This window comes from Falco cherrug, chromosome 2 (genome assembly GCF_023634085.1).
Source record: "Falco cherrug isolate bFalChe1 chromosome 2, bFalChe1.pri, whole genome shotgun sequence".
NCBI lineage: Eukaryota > Metazoa > Chordata > Aves > Falconiformes > Falconidae > Falco > Falco cherrug.
In genome coordinates, this window is record NC_073698.1 from 56,065,529 (window position 1) to 56,087,407 (window position 21,879).

The 21,879-nt window shown below is 39.1% G+C and overlaps 2 protein-coding genes across 3 annotated transcripts in view; one reads left to right on the plus strand and one right to left on the minus strand.

Annotated features, from left to right (window-relative positions):
- Positions 1 to 3,900, plus strand: part of CLDN10 (claudin 10) — a 65,480-nt gene extending 61,580 nt beyond the window's left edge. For both annotated transcript variants that reach the window (XM_005443949.4, XM_055702962.1), the window contains exons 4-5: positions 1,554 to 1,661; positions 2,415 to 3,900. In XM_005443949.4, coding sequence (XP_005444006.2) covers positions 1,554 to 1,661; positions 2,415 to 2,529 — 223 coding nt within the window. In that variant the 3' untranslated portion in view covers positions 2,530 to 3,900. The remainder of the gene's footprint in view (positions 1 to 1,553; positions 1,662 to 2,414) is intronic.
- Positions 3,901 to 4,247: 347 nt separating this feature from the next.
- Positions 4,248 to 21,879, minus strand: part of DZIP1 (DAZ interacting zinc finger protein 1) — a 40,558-nt gene continuing 22,926 nt past the window's right edge. The window contains exons 12-19 of the mRNA XM_055702961.1: positions 13,435 to 13,580; positions 12,915 to 13,110; positions 12,418 to 12,547; positions 12,172 to 12,222; positions 11,136 to 11,338; positions 10,670 to 10,800; positions 5,606 to 5,777; positions 4,248 to 4,802 (exon numbers count right to left, since the gene is read on the minus strand). Of these exons, the coding sequence (XP_055558936.1) occupies positions 4,720 to 4,802; positions 5,606 to 5,777; positions 10,670 to 10,800; positions 11,136 to 11,338; positions 12,172 to 12,222; positions 12,418 to 12,547; positions 12,915 to 13,110; positions 13,435 to 13,580 (1,112 nt within the window). The 3' untranslated portion in view covers positions 4,248 to 4,719. The remainder of the gene's footprint in view (positions 4,803 to 5,605; positions 5,778 to 10,669; positions 10,801 to 11,135; positions 11,339 to 12,171; positions 12,223 to 12,417; positions 12,548 to 12,914; positions 13,111 to 13,434; positions 13,581 to 21,879) is intronic.

Consider the following 21,879-nt stretch of genomic DNA (forward strand, 5'->3'; position numbering starts at 1 on the left):
CCCTTGTAAGCTGTTACAGAAGCTGCCGTGTTGTTCTCTGGGTGTCTGGGCTCACAGGCAATTTTTGAGTGTTTTTGCAGTGTCGCCTTCGTAAAGGTACCAGTTCTGTAGAACAGCTTACAGGTGTTTTTGGGTTACATATTCCAGCTAATGTGAAATTGGGATCCGTTCACACGGGAGCATTCGGAACGGGCTGAGCAGTACGCAGCTGCAAAGTCTTTCAGTTGTAGAAGCAGGCTGGCAGGCAGAGGTTGCAGTTCAGCTGCCTCACCAGAATTTACAATAAATAAACTTAATAAAAAAGGCTTGAACAGCTTAGCCACCTGACTGGTAACTGCAGCTGGAGGCGGGAGAGGGGCCTGTGTTTGCAGCTCAGGAGGAGCTTGTCAGTCAGGAGGAGATAAAGGTTTCCTCAAGGAGGAACTGGAGCAGAGAAGAGGGAGCAAGGGACACATAGTCTGTCCCAACAGTGAGCAATATGAGACTCTGGAAGCTGGTGGGCCTGCAGTCTAACGCAGGTCATCCTGAAAGTGTTTTAAAGAGCAGTACCTCGGGCAAAGAGCTGGGGAGTGGAGCAGACAAGTGGCAGCCATGGCTTGCTGCTCATCTTGAAGCTCCAGAGCTCAGGTTATGGGCACTGAGCTTGAGCAGGGGGAGGGAAAGAATGTCTTCCCCCTGCCCTTCTTCTTCTTCATTTACTACCATAAAGTAGTTGTTTCTAAGGAATCCTGGACTTACCCGTATGTGATAATGCTCCTAAAGCACCACCATCTCCTCTCGGAGTCAAACGGAGCAGTTTGTGGCTGCCCTGGCCGGCAGAGGGGACGGTTACTGGTGACCTGGAGTTGTGCCCATGGGCTCGGAGGGGATGGTGCCTTCCAGCTTGAATGCAGCCATGGGGACCAGAGAAGCAGAACACTGCTGGCACATGGACATCTGCATGTGTGCACACATGTACATCTGCATGTGTGTACATACCTGTATGTGCACATGCGTATGTCAGATACATCTGTATATCTGTGTGTGTATATGTTGCAGCTTATGCATATTCTATATGTACAAAACCCTCATGTTTTACACAGGTTGGAGTGTGGGCAGGGAGGGAGAGAGATCCCAAGAGCTTAAGGGAGGAGTTAAGGAGAGCTGTAGGCAGCAGCTCTAGTTGCCGGCTCAGCAAAAGCCCCACTCCAGTTTGGGAGCCAAACCCGGGACAAACCCGAAACGGTCCAAGGGGACAGGAGCTGCGTGCCGTAAGTGGGCCAAAGAACCATGTAACCCGGCAGCCAAGAGGAGGTGTGGAAAAGCCACCGGGCTGGCTGCGTGGGGAGATAAGCATCGCCCAGGCGTACTGCAGGGACAGAGTTTGCCTCCTGAGTCAGAGGGGAATAATGACAAGAACACAGGTGAATGGCAGAGCTGCTGCTTTTGTGATGAATAATGTGTATGTCGATGGAAGTTATTCAGGAAAAAATAAAGTTTAGTTCTTTTATTCTGAAAAAAAAAAGTTAAATCCACGCTCTCTTTTGTTAAACCCATTTATTAAATTCCTGTAGGTATGAACTGGGAGCAGCTTTGTTCATTGGATGGGCTGGCGCTTCGCTCTGCATAATTGGTGGCAGTATATTCTGCTTCTCCATAGCTGAAAACAGTAACTCTCCAAGGTAAAACACAAGTTGTACATGTTGAAAGAAATCAATACTAGCTCATTTGTACCCGCTGTATGTATGTAGCTTGATTACTTTTCCGAAACATGTTGTAGTAAGGTTCAGGAAGAGATTGTGTGGATGAAAGAAAATAATGAGGTTTAAGGGTAATGCTCACTCCATCATTAATGTAATTAAGAAAAGCTATTGACTTAGAACAAATACTTGTGGTATATATCCTTTGTAAATTTACTGCCACTGAGAAAAAAGTGCGTGCACTGACATAGGAAGCGTGGTTAGGTCACTTCACAGGTGTGAACAGACAAGCTACTTCAATCCCAAATCATCAGATTAAAAGTGAGAGAGGTGAAGGACAGCACTGGTGGCAGTGGGAGCTCCAGCAGCAGCAGAGGGCCGGCAATGAAGCGGAGCAGCTGCAGGGAGTAACTGGTCACCTAGGATCTGCCACAGCCTAAATACTTCATGACTGGGCCCTAATTTCCTTAGTTGTGAACGGGGAATACGCTTATAGAAATACAGAAATATACAACTATAGAAAAGCAAAAGGCAAAGAGAGATGCCGGAGGGGGAATGTCAAAGCAGAATGAGACCACACAGGGAAAGGAGGTGTCCCCCCTGCCCCTTCCCCTGAAATTTATAGGTACGTTCCTATACACTTCTTCTGGTTTTATATTACTACAATGCTTGGATGCAGAGATGTCACCCATCTGCGGCATGAGCTGCAAATGGTGGATTCTCTTTTCTTTTCAGGAGGGGCTATGCATATAACGGAGCCACATCTGTGATATCTTCTCGTACAAAGGTCCACAACAGCGTCCCAGACAAAACCCCACCAAAGCACTTTGACAAGAACGCTTATGTTTAATTGTACTGTTGGAAGATTCAAAGCGTTTAAAAAATGAGTTTGTATGTTTCATTCAGAGTGATTTTCCCCCCACACCCCCAATGTAGTTACCACTAAGACAATGACTTTTTAAAACATTATCTTGCAGCTTTTTACATATTGATGTAAATTTTATTATATAATATTTTAAGATTTATGTTGGTATTGTAAAGTTTATACCTGGAAATCATGAGCTGGAGTTGCTTCCTTGAAAAAAAAAAAAATAAATGAGGTATTTACCAGTATGGTATGTTAATTGCTTGTGGGAATGGCATCACAATCACGGTGACTGCAGTGCATCATTGCAACCCCTTCTGAAACGGGTTTGGTACTGGACAAAACAGCCATACTTCACGCAGGCTAATATGTCAAATATCTCACCACTGATTAGCAGTGATGTTGGAATTACAGAGCACATCGTAACTGCAGCACCAGACCAGGACAGGCAGCAGGAATCAGCAGGCTCTTGCGTCCTTATATTGCCAGGGTGGAAGAATGTGTAACTTGGTCCATTCAGTGCCACAGGAGTAAGAAGAGGAAGAGACTGGGTGAAGTGAAAGTAAGTATGGGATTTGGGGAGCCCGGAGCAGGTAGAAAGAAGAGTCAGGGCCAGCTGTTTACAAAAACAATCACTAGAGAGGGTCTTGCACAGCCCAAGAAGAATGCATGCATAAGAACGAACGCACGCGTGATCGTGAGCTTTCATGTGCATGGCAGGGAGAGCAAAGGCTGAGCGAGGCTGCAGCCCGTGGGGAGTTCTGCGGTGGGTAAGACAAGGCTCGGAGACAGTTCCTATGTTCTGCATTTGCTTTGTGCCGCTGGGCTCCCACCTGCCTCAGCACTCATCCCTGCTAGTGAGGTCTCTTCCAGGTTTTCACTCGCTCCTGCTGGGCAGGGTGCTGGGACACCATCAGCTCCAGAATGGCTCCAAGCCAGCAGCTTATGAAAGGGAAGAAAAAACCCAGGCAATGCCAGCTGGCCTGCTCTGCCAGTGACACTGCTGAAGGGCTGACCACATAAAAGCAGGCAATACTTAACAGCACCTTTGGATAATCCTGATTTAGTTACAACAGTTCAAAAATTCAGCTAGTACGTTTTCTTTTGCCTATCCTTAGAAATGTGATGGCTTCTGAAGGAATATTCATACAGCGACTCAATAAATGAGATCAGAGATTACGAATAACCACAAAATGCCTTCTAGACGTCTGACACAAACTCAGGTCTGTCTTGAAGTCTGAACTGATGGACCCCTGGAGTTTCAGTACACTGGTTATTTGGGGACAAAGATGTAAATGTAAAAAAATGAGTAGTCCTATTTAGTAATGGCACAGTATGACAGAAAAGGTTTTGTATCTGATACCGTCTAAAACATATCAGAACTACAAAACCATTCAAGGTTCTTTTTGTTACTTTATTTTTGTATTTGACTTAAGTCAAAACACTATTGTGTTTTTTTTAAGAAGGCAGCTAATACAGACGAAATGCAAATATGAGAGTACTTCCATGATGGCAGGTCAGTGCGTTCCTCACCTTAGCTTGATGGTTCCGGTTTTTTTCCAATTTTGTGCTTTTACATTAACTAAGACTCAACACTAATAACAAAAAAGCCCCAAAAAACTTACCAAAATAGGCATTTAATAATAATAGTTTTATAGCTGAGGCCTTTTTTTTTTTTCATTTGATGTTTATTGTAAACCATGGTAGAAACTTAACATTTTAATACATGGGAATATTTTCTTTAAAATGTTCACAAGTTTATATAAATATTATGATAAAATACAACAAAATATGCATTTAAAAATTTATAAAGTAATACTCTGCAGTAAATTCTGTTCATTGATTAATAGGCTTTCTTGCAAGACCAGTTTCAGTCTTTAATGTAAACATTAGAGGCAAAAATCTTTACCTCAGTGAAATCGAAGAGACTTGCACCATTGAATTCACAAGAAAGAAGAATTAACTCTCAACTTCCAAACAGACATGGCCAGTAATGCACATATGAATATTCTTGTTTCAAATTCAGGACTGAAAGACACGAGAGCTCTCTAAACTGTATCCCCTTGTTGTGACATGACCGATATAAGAAATGACTAGGAAACACCTGATGCTTTCAACTCCACCTTCAACCCCAACAGAACCCGAAAGCAATGCCTCCCATCAGCAATGCAACAATTAGATATCTGAAGAATCACTCCAATCTGTTACAGTGACTAAGCTGCTTTTTAACGTGCTTGTATTATCAGCTTCATGAAGGCCTGTTAAAATAACAAAAAAATATTAACAATTAGTAGTACTATTTTGGGAGTATTTTTACTTTGTATCCATCTATGAGATAAAAATCAGTTGCTATGTGAGCAAACACCTGTGTACTCCAGAAGTCCAGAATTTCAACCAGTGAGGGAATTACAAGTGTTGGTTAATATGAAGGCTGTTTCTGTCACAGAATACAATACACACATAAGCAGTCAGTGTCAACATTACTCTCCTCTTAAAAGCAACTTGAAGTACTTCTATAGAACTGACACAGCTTTAAGCTTTATGTATATTGAAATGTTAAGGCTAGAAACTAGTGTGTAAGTTACATGTGAGACTGAGGCTATCACTTTATCAGTAGTTCACGTATTTATCTCAGCCTGGCAGATCACTTAGTTACCTTCAACAAACCTGGAATTTTATTATTAGTCTCCAGACAAAGTAAGAAAGTTTCCCTCCTCCCTTAAATTTGGGAAGGGAATTAATTTTTAAATGAGGCTGAAGCCCGATAGTACTATATGTTTTAAAATCTCAGTTTCTTGGCACCTCTGTATATCTATGTGTGTGTGCTCTTTATATATATAGGTGTGTATCATAAATATCACGATATTTATGATACACACTTTTACCTAAACATCATATATGATATTTGTGACTTAAAACCACGCACACAGTTTTTTCTTACTTGTTCTTTTCATACGAAAGACCACATATTGCATTACAATGTGTAATACACTAGACTTAAGTTCTCCTCTAGGTGTGTCAGTCGCTTAAGGCTTATAATGTGGAAGTATGAATACGTTACCTTCCTCCTTTGGTACACTTGTCTTTGGAAGACCCCATGCATGTACCACAGATGCAGCATTTGATTCATTTTTCTGAACTGTCAATGCCTTCTGACTTCGATCATCTTTCATCAATAAAAAGTCATCTTCTACCGATGATATATCCCAATCATCTTCATCAGCTTCTGTGAACTAACGACGAGAAGAAAAAACATGCGTTTTTCCTCTGTCTGTTAAAAGTTGTGCTGAAATCTTCTGTAAACTCAACAATGTGAAACTGCTGAAGAAAAATGCACTGGCACATATCCTTTATGACATCTATCACCACAGTTTTAAAATCCACATAATTCAATTACCTAAATTATATTAATTCACTAATATAGTCCCAAAGCTAGAAGTGTTGGGTTTTTTTAAATCAGGAACTGCAAAAATTAAAAGTTCTGCCAACCTATGTTTTCAGGTATTACAAGTCTAACTTAAAAAAGGATCATTGTTTCTGGGATATGAGCTATTTCAATGAGATGGAAAGTCCTTTAAGCATTAAAAAGTGTATTACATGCAAATAAAGAGATGACATGTTACCATGCAAGTGGCAGTTTTGTTTGCTATGTAAGCATTCTGTATTCACACTAGAAAAAATCAATATTACAACATAGAAAAAATTAATATTGCAACAATGGCCTTTTCAATTTAGAACTAATTTATTTAAAGAGAAAATTAAATAATGAACATTACAAAAAAATCCCACATGGTGCTCAAAGTTAAAACATCTATTTCTCTAAGACTCACTGTCAGCATGTACAAACATATTTTTAATTGTGGTGCATTTGCAAAATGAGTCAAGCCAAACAGATGAACCTGAAGGCAGCGAGTCTGTAGCCCTTCTTACCTTATCTGCCTGAGAACTAAATATCTTCATTCAACTTTTGAAAGAAGAGCTACAGCATTTCCCTATTTGTCAATCTGATGTGGTTCAATGGAATCGAGCCATTATTAGACAGCTTAACTGTGGAAAGCAAAAGATGGTTTCTCACAAAGCTGAAACCTTACTTCACTGGAGTCTCTCAGTATTACAGTAAGATACAGAAGGTGCTTCCATTGCACAGAAGAAAGATTGAGATGCTATCAGAGAACAATGCAAGGTATGTACATACTAGAGAAAAATCAAGAAATACGAACATCATGTATCTTGAAAGAAGGTAAGAGACTGCAGTAATGCTCTATCTTGCAACACAATTCTATTTTACCATTGCAAACTGTTTTTCAAAAGCTGACAGATCTGCTCAGTATGCTTTATTATTAACATACCAGGATCCAACATTTTGCTGTTTTATCTTACCTGCATTTGGAGGGCATGGTAATGGGAAAGTCAGAGTCACATATATTGAGAAATGCTGGAGGAAGAGTTTCCTCAAACATTCACTAAGTCCCAACTGATTTTTAAAGTACAAAACACAGAGAAAAATCTCAACTTCAAACAGAACTCAGTTTTGATCAAGTGTAAATACACAGCCCCAATCAAAACTGCTAAGCAGTTTTATTAACTCAAAGACTTACTCCAAAGAAATACCATAATCCATACAATGTCTGGTACAGGTGAACTCAGGTAAAACAGCTTCAGGTAAGCACAAAATAACTTTTCTCTAAAAGATTTTGAATTAACTTCTGTGAAATGGGAGCTTTATAAAACACATGACAATGGGATACCTTGAAAAGGTTTTATGGTATTGTGGGTTTTGAGAACAACCATTAACACCTGTTAAGTATTTAAGCTATTAGTATTTAAACCAATACAAAAATCTGCATTTTCAGAGAAGCCATCATTCTAATGGCATTTTGTGTTTATCTTTGGGCACTTTTGAATATCCCACCTAACATTTAAAGAATTAACTTGAAGTATACATCTACATTTAAACATACAAATACGGACATGAATATACACACATTCATATACAATTAGCAAAGAGTACAGGATGGTGTGTTGTTCTGTAAAGATTCCAGAAACAACGTAGCAATGCCTGCACTGGGTTCATAAACTTATTTCAGACCCATCACATCCATACAGGAAACCACCGCTGTGTTAGTACATCATGGACACAATGTATCCTAAATGAATTATAACAAAAATATTTTTCATAGAATCATCGAATGGTTTGGGTTGGAAAAGTCCTTTAGAGGTATCTAGTCCAATCCCCCTGCCATAGGCAGGGACACCTTCCACTAGATCAGGTTGCTCAAAGATCCATCCAACCTGACCTTGAACACTTCCAATGATGGGACGTCCAGAACTTCTCTCTGGGCAACCTGTTCAAGTGCCTCACCACCCTCATCATAAAACAAACGTCCTCCTTATATGCAGTCTAAACCTACCATTGTTCAATTTAAAACCATTGCCCCTTGTCTTGTCACTACAGGCCTTGGCAGAAAGTCTTTCTCCCTCTTTCTTATAGGCCCTCTGCATTTTGAAAGGCCACGGTAAGGTCTTCCCAGAGCCTTCTCTCCTCCATGCTGAACAACCGCAACTGTCTCAGTCTTGCCTCACAGGAGAGGCGCTCCAGCCCTCTGAGCATTTTTGTGGTCCTCCTCTGGACCCACTCCAACAGGTCCACATCTTTTTTGTACTAGGCGCCCCAGAACTGAACGCAGTACTCCAGGTGGGGTTTCATGAGAGTAAGGAGAAGGAGAAGGAGAATCATCTCCCTCGACCTGCTGGCCATGCTTCTTCAGATGCAGCCCAAGATACAGTTGGCTTTCTGGAACGCATGAGCACACTGCTGGCTTATGTCCAATTTTTCATCCACCAATACCCCCAAGTCCCCTCCACAGGGCTGCTCTCAATCTGTTCAATGCAGACTAGGGGTTGAACGGGATTGCCCTGACCCACCTGCAGGGCCTTGCATTTGGCTTTATTGAACTTCATGAGGTTTGCACAGGCCCATTCCTCAAGCCTGTCCAGGTCCCTCTGGATGGCATCCCATCCCTCAAGCATACCAAAAGCACTACTCACCCTGGTGTCATCTGCAAACTTCTGAGGGGGCACTCAATCCCACTATGTCATTAAGAAAGGTATTGAACAGTACTGGTGCCAGTAGAGAGCCTTCAGGGACACCACTCACTTCTACTTGGACATTGAACCATTGAGTGTAACTCCTTGGGAGACGGCCATCCAGCCAATTCCTTAGCCATCTAACAGTCCATCGATTAAACCCACATCTCCAATTTAGAGGTAAGAATGTTGTGGGGGACTGTATCAAGGGCCTTATAGAGTCCAGGTAGATGACCATCCATAGCTCTACCCTTACCCACTGATGCCATCACTCCATCATCAAAGGCCACCAGATTAGTCGGGCACGATTTGCCATTGGTGAAGCCATGTCAGCTGTCTCTGATCACCTCCCTGTCTTCCATGTTTCAACATATCTTCCAGGAGGATCTGTTCCACGATCTTACCAGGCACAGAGGTGAGACTGATGGGTTGGTAGTTCCCAGGGTCCTCCTTCTAAAAACTGGGTTTGATCTAAAAACTGGGTTTGATGTTTCCCTTTTTTCAGTCAGGGACTTTGTCTGACTGCCATGACTTTTCAAATATGATGGAGAGTGGCTTGGCAACTACATTAGCTGATTTCCTTAGGACCCTGGGCAGCACCTCATCAGGTCCCATGAACGTAAGTATGTTCAGGTTCCTCTGGTGGTCTTGAACCTGTTCATCACCCACAACGAGAGGGACTCCATTCGCCTAGTCCCTGCCTTAAGGTTCAGGGGCTTAAAAGATGTGGGAAAAGAGGCTACCAGTGAAAACTATGGCATCTCTAAAGCATAGATTTTAAGGCTTATTTTGCTACAGCTCTTTGCTTTTGAAGCCCAAATTCCTTAACATAGTGGCCCACCATCTACAGATCTTTACAAAATGTAACATCCCTTAAATTTAACTGTGAAGATTTTACAGTCTTCTGTCATCTGACATTGCAGAGAATTTGAAAGTAATATTTGGACAGAAAATTACACTGTAATAGTCATATCCGAGTTGATGATTTTGAGTCTGGTGCGATTTGCAGCTCCCACACAGTCAATGGACAAGTTAGGTGTCACCAGTGGCAATTAAGAGCACATAGGCTAAATGTCATTACCCTATCATTACAGCTAAAGTTGATTAAGACAACCAACCCTTTCTGAAAACTGAAATAGTAGTGTCACTGTTTCTGGAAGGAGTGATAAATTTCAGATTTAACTGGAAGTCAGGAAGCCCTAAGGTATCAGTTCTATTATGGGTAACAGGATTCTCAGTAATTATTGTTTATTTAGTGAAAAGATACTTTCTTGAATGCTAGAACTAGTACCTGGCCATCTGCTTCAATCTAATAACTACTAAAAATTAAATAAAAACCACTATCTGCTGTTGACTTCTGATTTGGAGTAACTTTTGCTGCTTTTAAACATTTTTCAGGCAAATATCAATGTGCATCAAAGTGATTTACCAATAATAAAACTCTAGACTGAGGGGAAGACTGAGACCTTAGGAGCCTGAGGAGTTAAGAATAAGTTGTGTTAGTACTCTGATTGTGAACACATGCCATACTCAATGGATAGACATCAGTGACAGACCTGATGTAGTCTGAAAAGTGTATAATTGTAAATAGATGCAGCAGAAAAAGACCATACAACCAGAATTTTTCCTGTATCAGATAAAGCTCTAAAAATATTTTTAAATATTAGATAAGCAAATTATTTTTTTCCTCCATCAAAACAAGATACTAGGAAAGCAAGTAAAGAAGGGCTCTTTCTATGCTGCTACAATAGGAAATAAAAAGTATACCAATTGTGCCCAAACTTTGGGCTAGCTGTAGTGATCCAAAACAGTCACGGTATAAGCTAATAAGCAGTGTGGTCACTTGCCTCAGCTCACTTGCTAGCACTTTTCTATATACCAGTACAGACGTACCCAAAAAGACTACTTAGCTGTAATTCCAAAACTGCCTTTGAGAATTAAGTTCTTCCTGCATCAAGACGGTTTCACCATGACAAAACCCAGATAAATATATAGTTCAATTACTTAATGAAATAATAATGACTATTAAAAGTGATACCTTCAGTTCTTTCACCTCTTCTTTTTTAATAAATGCCTGTGCAACATTAATCCCTCCAGCTGGTTTGTTCTTATTGGCATGGTTAGAAAGACTCTTTCCAACTTGTTCGGTAAGTTTTTGAATAACTGTTCCTAAAATTAATAAAAAATTATATTGACAGTTTTCATTCACAAGCAAGGGACTTTACTGTAAAACCTCTAGAAATCTTCCACAAAGTAAAAATAAGTAAAAGAAGTCTCTCTGAGGCAGAGATTGTCTCTTTTTCTGCATTGATATAAACTAGCACGATACACACTGCATTTGAACTGACCCCTCTAGGTATTAATATTATTAATATAAACACATTACCAAACCCATGAAGTGCTCAAAAAATATATATACACTCAAGACTAGACAGTGTGCCTTCATTATGTTTTCTAACACAGAGATATTATCAACAAATGCATATACAAAAGTAGTGAAAAACCTTTTGAAGTTTTGGCAGGTGTCCCAGTTTCTTCAGTTTCACTTTCCTCCGTCCCATCCATATCGCTTTTGACAGAAGCCTTCTGAAAAGCAATGACTTTGCTGCTTGATGGTTTTGACTGCTTTTGCAGTAATTCTGGTGATACATGAGACTGTTTAATATCATCTTCATCTGCTTCTTCCTCTGAACTGAATGGTGGAGTTCTAAGCAAAAACACATACAATCAGAGGACTTACTGGATTTCAGTGACTGCATTGCTATGTACATATTTAAGCTTCCTTGTATTTTCCTTTCCAATAATACACATTTTTCTTCAGTGAAAAAAAGAGGAGCTCCCAAAAATTCTAACTATCCATAAAACTATTTAAAAGAAATCATGCTGCTAAGTAATCTCAGAATGTTCTCACAAAATTACCTCTTTTATAGACTATTCTTTTCCATCTTTGCAACTATCTTTACAGAAGAACAGACCAATATATTACAAATCTTGCCAGGCAAACAAAGATAGGCTTGCATGGATCAGCAGGGAAAACCAAGTTCAGGAGCAAGGAATCTGTACCACAGAAGGTCTGTTCTGACATTCTGTTATTTGAAAATAATTTAGGACTTTTCTAGGAATTTAGGAAATCGCAAAGTAATGTACCTGATGTGAGTGGGATCTGGAACACTGTGTTTAATTTTTGTCATAGTAAGAAAATATCAATGAACATAAAAAAATTGGGTCACCAATGTCTTTAAATGCTTTTAAGTGGGTCAAAAAAAGCATCTGAGAATGAAACTAAGGGAACTGACAGTACCTGATTTTATTGAATGTCCCTCTCTAGCTTATAACAAAGAATACATCTACTGAAAGGAGAATGTGCTTTCAGGGATTGCGATAACACACTCAAATGGAGTGATACTTTAAAAGAGAACACGAAATACACAGTCCAGAAAGTGTTTATAATTTTAGCTTAATAATAGCTTTTGTGTGGCAAGCATGTGAATATTGTCACCAAAAATATTTTCTTAAAAAATATAAGGGAACAAAACATACGTGATGCTAGATGTCTTTCTGGAAACTCCATTTCCAAAAAGCTTCCTGGATCTAAAAGTAACAAGACAAGTTATTTCAAGGCCAACAGTCAGCTAAGTAAGCAAGCATGAAGTTTACATAGAAGTAATGTGAATTCTTTGCTCAATTCTTACTACATTAGCAGGAAGTGTTCACATCAGTCAAAACACTCCAAACTCATAGGATTGTCACCTGGAGTATAAGTACTATGAGAATAGCATTTCTTACTTTGGGGTAGATGTATTCTCAGCAACGGCTGTTCTTTGTTCTGCTGGGCGGACAGCTGTTGAAGACCGTTTTACTGTTTTTTGTGGTGTGACAGATGATAAAATTCCCAATTGATTGAACTTCTGTTTATCTACAAGAAAAGTTATCTATCTCATTATTAGAAACAATGTTTGATATCTTTTATATTTAATTTCTAGAATTAAAGATGTCTGCTGCAGATTATAGTTTTACAACAAAGAAGAAAAAAGTAAATTTTTTTCTTCAAAGCAATTCAGAGTTTCCATGTATCTTGCCAATATAGGAGCTAAGATTTCTTCAGTTAAACACAATGTCAAGAACCCTTTAAAGGAAACTGTTTAGTTGGCCATAACTATATAGAATATTTATATGAAACATTATGAAAGCAGCTATACAGAAATGTTGCTAAATAAAACCTTATATAGCAGTTACAAAATATAAGAGAATGAAAAAAAAACCCAAAACAACACCATTTTAACCTTCTGAAGGAAGTTGAGGACAGGAAACAGGTCTATTACAAGATGATGATTTCTCTTCAACCCTAAAGCTAACTTGGCGTTCAAGATGTTCTCGAATTCGGTGAATGTGAGGCTCTTGCTTCTGTTTGCATTCTCTAGCAGATTCAATAGCACGCAAAATTTTATTTAAGCGATCATTTGGGATACCACGAACACCCTAAGGAAACAAATTGTATTGTAAACACAGGGGCTATTATTTCTGGGATTTATATCCTACAATCACATACACTCTTTTAAACTTCAAATATCACAAAGCTTGTAGAAAAGTCATAGAAGTTGGTAACACTGCTCACAGGTGTAGCCATATTTTCCATAGCTGTAATTTGAGGGCCATCCTCTCAGGTTAATGAATTACACTTCTTTATAACAAGTGGAAATTTACCTTTGGATTTTATAGGTTGAGGGTTGTGGCACAAGAGTGAAAGAGCAAAAAAGTGGGACAAAGATGACCCCTCTTTTATATAACTCAAAATAATCTTACTGCTTTAATTCCCAAGGATTCCAGCTTCTCCTCCAGTGCTTGCTCCAAAACAACTCGTAATTCTTTAGTTAAAGAAGGATCAGTCTTCAAAGCATTTATTAAATAGTAGTTACTTCTACCTGTTTTATAATCATTTTTATCAATTTCTGAAATAAGAATGGAAAAATGCACTTAAGAGACATTTGAAAAAGCCACAGTTCACAAGACAACTGCACTGAAGCATGCATTTTTTAGAAACACCATAGACATACATGTGCACTTTTTTTCTACATGGAGTTGCACTCTTTTTAAAATCTTGGGCTAGCTTATAGAAGCCAGGTCACTAAACCTCAGCATCTTGTGCTCACCATCACAAATATCTTTTATTTTTCTTGTTACAGAATCGCTGTAAACATATATGCCTGAATATTTAGCAACAAAGATCTTTAGTTTTAGAACTGTACTTGGAAACTTCTGAAAACAAAAGACTATCTTCTGATAATTAAGTTCTTTAAAAGTGGTATTTCAAATCGAAGCTGAACTCCAGCAGGAATTAGGACAGGAATATGACAAGCTTGTTCTCAAGAAAAGCTCCACACAATGTAATGTTCTCTGATAAAAAACATCTACTGCAATTAAATCTTTGGAAAGCAGTAACACTTGCAAAAGCCTTGCTAAAGACAAAATCTCAGCCTGAGGCAGACAGTTTCACAGAAAAAACATGACGGACAATACTTATCTTCAAAACTCTTTCAAGGACAAAGTTCTCTGTTGTGTTTTCTTCTATGCAGGTCTATGACATCATACATACTTAAAAGCAGACAAAGAAGTTTCTATCACTTTTCCTTGCTTTAAGTGTCAGTAATGACATGACCCCTCATGCAAGAAAATCACCTAGACAGATTCTTCCATCTAAATTAAAGGCTGACATTTAAGGTAGGCCAAAGTATTATAGGGTCATACGGGGGAGTAAAGCAGCAAAGCATACACATTTGGAACCTGCTTATAAAGTGTCTCCAGAAAGATAAAATTTTACTGAATGCTACTTAGACTAAGAGAACCAATAATCTGTGGGACCATAGTTGCTGCTTCTGTCTGGCAGTGGTCAGCACAGCTGGCAAAGCGTACATAGAGGGGTACACAACATCCCAGGAAAGCATGCTGCAAACCACACTCCCAGCTTCGCACACACCCCCCCCCCCCCCCAAAAAAAAAAAAAGGTAAATCTTGGACAGGAGTTTGTCTCTTTCCAGTGTGCTTCACCAGGCAGCAGAGTCATTTGCCAGCCCACAGATAAGGACATAAATGAAGGAATAATTCCATATTGTGACCTTCAAATGTTTTCTTTCAAAACAAATGTGCCGCTTTTCCTATTTATAAACAATGATTGCTTAAAAAGCAGTTTCATTTACTTTTCATTTTTCTTTAAGGGAAAGATAAGCACCCTGAAGAGTATCCAAAAAAGCCTAAAGATACACAAATGATATTTAGGTTGTTTTGAGGAAGTGACCTCTGATGGATCCTGGAAATAACTGTAAGTAATGAAAACTAAAAAAGAGTCCAGCTACCATAGTAAGAGATCTGTGTTGAAGAGGACAGGATCTGGCTGAAATCTTACCTGGCTTTAGGAACTGTGTGGACAACTCAATTCCTGACAGAAGTGGGATTAAAAGTGATTTGGCTGGAGAGCCAAGTCCTAGAAGAGGCAAACTACTGGTTGGTGAGGAAATGTTGGTTGGTCTGGAAGAGGTGCATTATGCAGTATGAAATCCTCCCAGAAAGCCAGACGTGACATATTTTAAAGTGGAAGGCTCCAAGGAGCCTTCTGAAAATCTTGCCCCTTTCAGATCTTAATCCTTACAATAAAATAGATCCATCTAAAATGATTTTTAAATTCATAATTACTACATACTAATATGGGCAACAAGACTATTCAGCACTATCCTAAGTAATGACAATATTAATTCTTGCTAGTTAACTCAAGCCAAATCATCTTTGCCAGAGCCAACTATTTAAGGAACTGTTTCCTTACTCATTTAAAAAAAAACCCAAACAACAAAACAACAAATAACTAAATACTAGATTTAACAACTTTGCTGACAAGGGACCTTAAGTTTGGTCCACTGTCTCAGCTCCTACATAATCCTATGAAATAATATGCCAAGTCAAGAATTTTCACACTCTCCCTTACAAGTGGCTGTTACCGAAAACAAAAAAATCTTGGTCGATCTTTTCAGACTGCATTCTTTCTTTCTTTCTTTTGTACTGCAGGCCATGCCTTTAGGCACAACAGAAGAATCAAAGACAATCCATCAAGAGAGAAGATGGCAAGCAAGAGAAATAGTAGAAAGAACGGCAAAAATGCAAGCAGTCTTTATTTCAGATTGCTCAGAGTCACTGGATTTTCCCTGGGGAAACCTCTCACACACAGATGTATTCAAACAACAATTTTGTTTTCAAAACAGCATCATTCCTTCAAAATTTAAACTCATTGGCTATAAAGTTCAAGACTGATTTTGATTTTTGCACACAGTACAGATTATGATGCTATTCAGCTGTTTGGTGTTTCATCTAAACTACTGTTAGCCTTGTTCAGAAGAATACCACGCAGGATGAACCAATGCTTTCTCTTCCGCTACCATAAACGTGGCCTTCTCTAAGTTTTCCTCGGATGAAGCAGAAGAACTGCTGCCAACACTGGGCTACATCATTTCATTCAGAATTGCACGGCCCTGGCTGGAGCTGTGGCTGCTTTAGAGGTAGGTGTAACCTAGATTCCTTGCAAAAGTATCTTTGGTACAGTTATGAAAGCTGGGAGCTTCAACCTTTACCAGCAACTTCCTTCTTCTATATGAACTCCTTATCCTCTTACGCAGAGTTTGAAAAATAAGTAAGCACACATTGCAACAGTGTCAGCACCAAAAATTTCCTGGTAAGGGGGTATTCCCCATCAAAAATTTTTGCTCTGCTTAGCACAAGTACTTTTAGACATATGGAATATACCTGTTTTAAAGAGTTAGCCGGATTTTCATAAAAACAGTGAACTTGGATAACGAAATCATCATATTTACAAGCACCAATAGCAAACAGGAGACTGACACAAACAAGGAATGTGCCCACTCAGATCACATAAGAAACTGAAATACACTGAAAAATACTGTAGGTATCAAATAATATTTACTTTTTATTTTCAAGAAACGCATGCACCTGTATTTTGAGCTGAATCAACCATTACCTTTTTCCTCTTCTGAAAGCTCCTCTATGGGCTCCAGCATATGCACCAAGGGTGCCTGCTCTAATAATGAGGAAGAACAGGAACACCAGACAAACAGGACAGAAGAAGGTCAAGGTCCAGAGTGGGAAAGTTAAGCAAAAAAAACACACTGAAGTCAACTTTCCTGATTGCTGACAACCTGCGTAACAATCACAAGCCCAATGCAACATGACTCTTCACTGCCTTAGGTGGTACTTTTTGTAGAGGAGACCCTAATACAATAGTCACTTGAGGAGCAGTAGTTGCCCAAACATGGGTGTCTAGTGTCATCTCAGATACAAAAGAATTTTAAGCCATCAGCACAGGGCCGGCTGATAGATCACACAACTATAAAAAAACCTGTGCCCTTCTGGAAAGGCACCCAGAGGCCAGGTGGGATGTTTTTAGGAATCTACAATGACAAGGCCACCTAGGATTAAGTAAATGAATACTGTCATAAATTTTTCCTAAGAAGCGCTTTAATTTTAGAATTTATTTCAAAAAATTGTTTATGTGCGATTTGATACTAGAAGTTTACAAGAGGCAAGTGAAATGGACAGACACAGAAATCCTCAAAAATATATGGAAAAAATAAATCAACTCATTATTCCAGAGAATTATTAAGTACTGAGATCATAAGTGGGAGACACAGAAAAATTTTATAAATATATAATAATTTCCAATAAAACCTATTTTAAAAAAACATTCACTCATTCCAATATAGTGAGATTAAGTATTATCATGTGCTTTAAAGAAATCTTTGAAATGTCCTCTGCTGAAAACAGCTTCCTAACCACATTGAAATTATCATTCTTTAGGCTGTCAGGTACAATTTACTTTATATCAATGAAGCCAGAGTACAGTTAATTTACAACTTGATAGACTTCAAATATAAGGGATGCATGAAGACTTGTATGAAGACTAATAAAAATTCAGTGGTTTATAATGTTAATGTTCAAATTATATATAAATAAATAGAATTAATTTATTCCAATGAAAACTAGAACTTGAGTTTCTTCTAGGGTTTAAAAGGCAGAGATGTGCAAATTATACTTTCAGCATTCATCTACTGGCAGTATAGGAGAAAAACCAATTTATTGGCCAACGTTTTGGGCCAGCATACATTTGCCCAGCCTCACAAGAAACCTTTGGCACTACAAGTGGTTGCTACACTGTATGGGTAGAAGGGGAGGAAGTGATGCTGTAGTAAAGATGCCTGCTCTTCAGCACCTCTCATGCAATTAGGTACAAACATGGATGCACTGTGATGGGTAATCACAACGAAATGAGCACATGGAACTAAGTGACACTTACTGTCACATCTCCAATATTCCCCATGTGAAGGGAACTAAAGCTGGCGGTGTAAATACTTAGGTGTGGTAGCAGCTCTCTCCGTGCTGTCCATACTTGTGGTTATATTCAGCCTCTCACCTGCTCTTCCAAGCAGGTTACCAGACTAAAGATTTGCTTCTATATAACCTGCACTAAATAAGTAGTTGTAAAAAAATGCTTCTTACACCATCACAAGATGCTAACAAGATGCAAATTTCAGTGTGTTTTATGGAAACGCTTCAAAGCAAAACTCTGAGAGACAAAGTCTTCTGGTCTTTCAGTCTCTAAGGTGGTAAAATTTAACAGTGGCCAGAGCATTCCTGGGCATTGGAACATGATCCACCATGCTACTGATCCTGGAACACTGTTGCCCTACACCAACTAACATTCTCCAAAACAATGTTCAGGCACAGCTTGGGATCATTCCCAAAAGCCTGCAGTAGGCCTGTTTTGGAGGACAGAGCCTGAAGCACAGATGAGATGTTCTGGGAGGATTTAATCTAGCTGCACAGGCATTGAGGCCTCCGAGTTTCTTGGCTGGACCTACTAGACAGCCAGTTACTGTGTAATTGGATTTAAACCATAATTGTTTTACCTGTACTTCACTCAAATGCAATCTGCTTAAAGGAGTTGACTCATCTCTGCACAAGCCTTTGTCAAGTAACTTAACAGGCAAAGCCCGGTCCCCAGAACTCAGACTTGAAAAGAGTCTGCTGATCTGGCATAAAGGTACATGCTTCTCTTCCTCAGTGTACTAGAAACAGAGGAAGTTAAAAATCAGTAAAAGAACAATGCCAAGAGCAAAACCAAACTGTATTATTGTTAGTGTAACATTGTTGTTCACTGCATGACAACAGAGGAGATCAAATGCTAAGACATAGGGGAGTGCAACATCTGGAAGCACCAACTTCTCCAATGTAAGCAAGCTTTTTCTTTCTCTTTACTGTAAACATATTCTAAGAGATATTTATTAAATATCACATTGGAATCAAATATAAGCAGTGGCTTGGTTCACCACTCCTCTGGTTTATTGACAGATGTGTAGATCACCCTGCTTAAGGAGCCCTCTCCTTATGTTTAGCAGAAATATACTTCTGGCCATCTGATCAGACCTCTCAGCTCTTGCCTTAGTACGCATCCTTGAAATCAGCAGCAACTAAATATCATCAAGAATATTTCCAGGAATCATTTAAATCTGACTACCCAACCAGACCACAAGTCTGTACAATGCAGTTTTTGCTTAACTTAAAATCTAAATGCAGTTTTTGCTTAACTTAAAATCTAAAACAATGCTGCTGACGCAGATTGAAATCCTAACTACTCTGAATTACTGTAACCTCCTCTATTTTATCTGATCTTTTTGCCCAAAATCTCACCAAGCCACAATCCAAGCCTTAAACAAGTAGTCGCTGCTTCTGATTTAAGTAGAGCCAGTTACCTTATCAGCCCTAAATCTAGTTCAGCTGATCCTAGCCGATGCTGTTCTACACCAACATCTTCAATGTCAGACCTTGCTGGCCCAGATCTTACTCCTACCTTTCATTCAAGCCTGAGTGGTGAACTTACACATACTGCTTACCTCAGGTTTTGGACTCACACCTACAAATAAATCACTTGCTCCCGATCACTTCTCAGGTCCCCACTCCAGCCGAACAGCCATTCTGTGTCCTTGTCTTACTGGAAATGGATCCCAGAAGGCTGAAGCAAGGCCAGAGGCTGCTTGTGCTCCAGCAGATCACCTGCTTTGGACTTCCAGATTACATCAGTTTTCAGCTCAGATGCAACACCAATTATACTTCGTTCATTGTCACAGTTTGAACCCTGGCTCTTATCTCCACCCCTTTCTTAGCTATAAAATAAATTTCAACTCCATACTTAAACCTATTCAGTCAGGCTCTGCTGATGCTTAACTTGACCATAACTCTCTTTTTCAATCAATGTCTGTCTGAGCCTAACCCTAACCCAAGCTCAGCGATCCCTGTAAAACCTTGGTTCAGCAATAACCAGATGTCTCTGGGTAATACCAGCCTTTTGCAGACCCTGCCATAAACCAACTTCTGCTGCTGGCATGAAACCCCTTAACTCCAATCCTAATTCATTTGGTCCTCCCCAACAGCCCCCACACCTGACCCTAACCAAACAATATTATTGCTAAATCTTATACCTAGCCCAGTGGCAAATTCTAGATGCATCCCCCCCATATGTCATCAGCCAGCCTCAGTCCCAAACATAGCCCTACCTTTTTCCTCTGAAGAACAGCTCCTGTCAGCCTTAGGCCTGAACCTATCCAAATGGCAGCTTCCAACACCAGTCTTAACGCATGATGACTGTACCCATATCTCACTGGCCTGAACCCAGTTATATTAATTCTAGCCATCATTAAGACCAGCAACCTTAAGATGACCTCCACAATGATGTATCTGCTGTCCTACATCTCCCAGAGTATCTCTTCTGCCTGCTAATATGTGTGGAGAAATAGATGAGATGTATGAAAAGTACAGGTTGCCTTAATTTCTTCAGTGGATAATTATACTGTTGAAAAATTATGTGCCTGGCATACTTTGACAAATCATTAAATATCTGTTTTAAATAATATTTGAAGGTAATTTCTATGCAGCTAGAATAGGAGAATATTTTTAATAATAATGAAGAATTCAGGCTGTGTATATTTCAAGCGTATCATATATTATTTGTTCTTAACTACTAGTTCAAAAAACCCCAATATTCTGACAGTCCTGCTGGCAAAGCAGTCTTTGGCCAACATTTAAAGGAGAAATCTTGTCTATTTTCTCTGAAATATGAAATGCTAAAGAACTTTTAGCCTGAACAGAAGTATTATAATTATCTATAGTGGAGCATCGCCTACAGTGAGCACTCTGCACTTGCAATATGAAAACCCAGGATAAAATGTACCACTTATTTGCTGTAAACTGCTTCACTTCTTAAAGATGTAAGGAGCGTAAGCCATGGCTATAGTCATTATATAAGCCTTTATTTAATTTATACTCTGATTTTACATCCAAAGAGCTGCCAGACTTAATTGTGACACCTGTAATTTTGAGAGTCATCCTTGAATCAACGCACTTCATATGTTTTTCTCTTAACTAATCAATGGGAAGCCATACTGCATATAAGCAGCACAAATATTAATTTTAAACCAATATTCTTAAATATGATGAATTTTTTACACTTACCTGAGGCCTCTAAGTTAGGAGCCTAGTCATCTCAGACTCCTTCTACAGTCAACGCAGAGACACAGGCAACTTAAAAGAGCAATTCAGATCTTAGTTCAGCTGAACCAAACTCTGAAGGTGCCCCTTTTCTCTGTTCATTGTCTAGGAAGACTACTTTGACTAAATTTTCCTCAAATGCTTCAGCTACATCCCTAATGATAGCTGAGCCTTAGTCCATACCATGTTGGAAGACTGAGACGTAGGTTTTAATGGACAATCTAATATCTTTGCTTCTAAATTTGCTTTTTTTCCCCTTATCTAATATTATTGACCTAACAAAGATTAAATACGGAACAAGTATCAACATTTTAAGAGTAATATAGGAGCCAAAGCCTGATTTTAAAATACGATTTTTAAAAACAATTGTAATTACTCTGTTGCCTTTTTGAGAGACTGAAGTAATCTTTGAAAATAAGACTGAAGTTTTATCAGCACAAAACCCTACAGCTAGCTACGAAATAGAAGAATGGCCAGCCAGGACAGCATTCAAGGCACACTATTAGCTCTCACAAGAAATAAGGAAGGTTAACACAAAAGCACCAGGCTAACACAGTTATTCCACTGCTTTACACCTAAGATACCCAAATTACAAATGAGGTATCTTTTCATAACATAGATTTAAGGTGTGCAGAATGAAAACTAGGATGT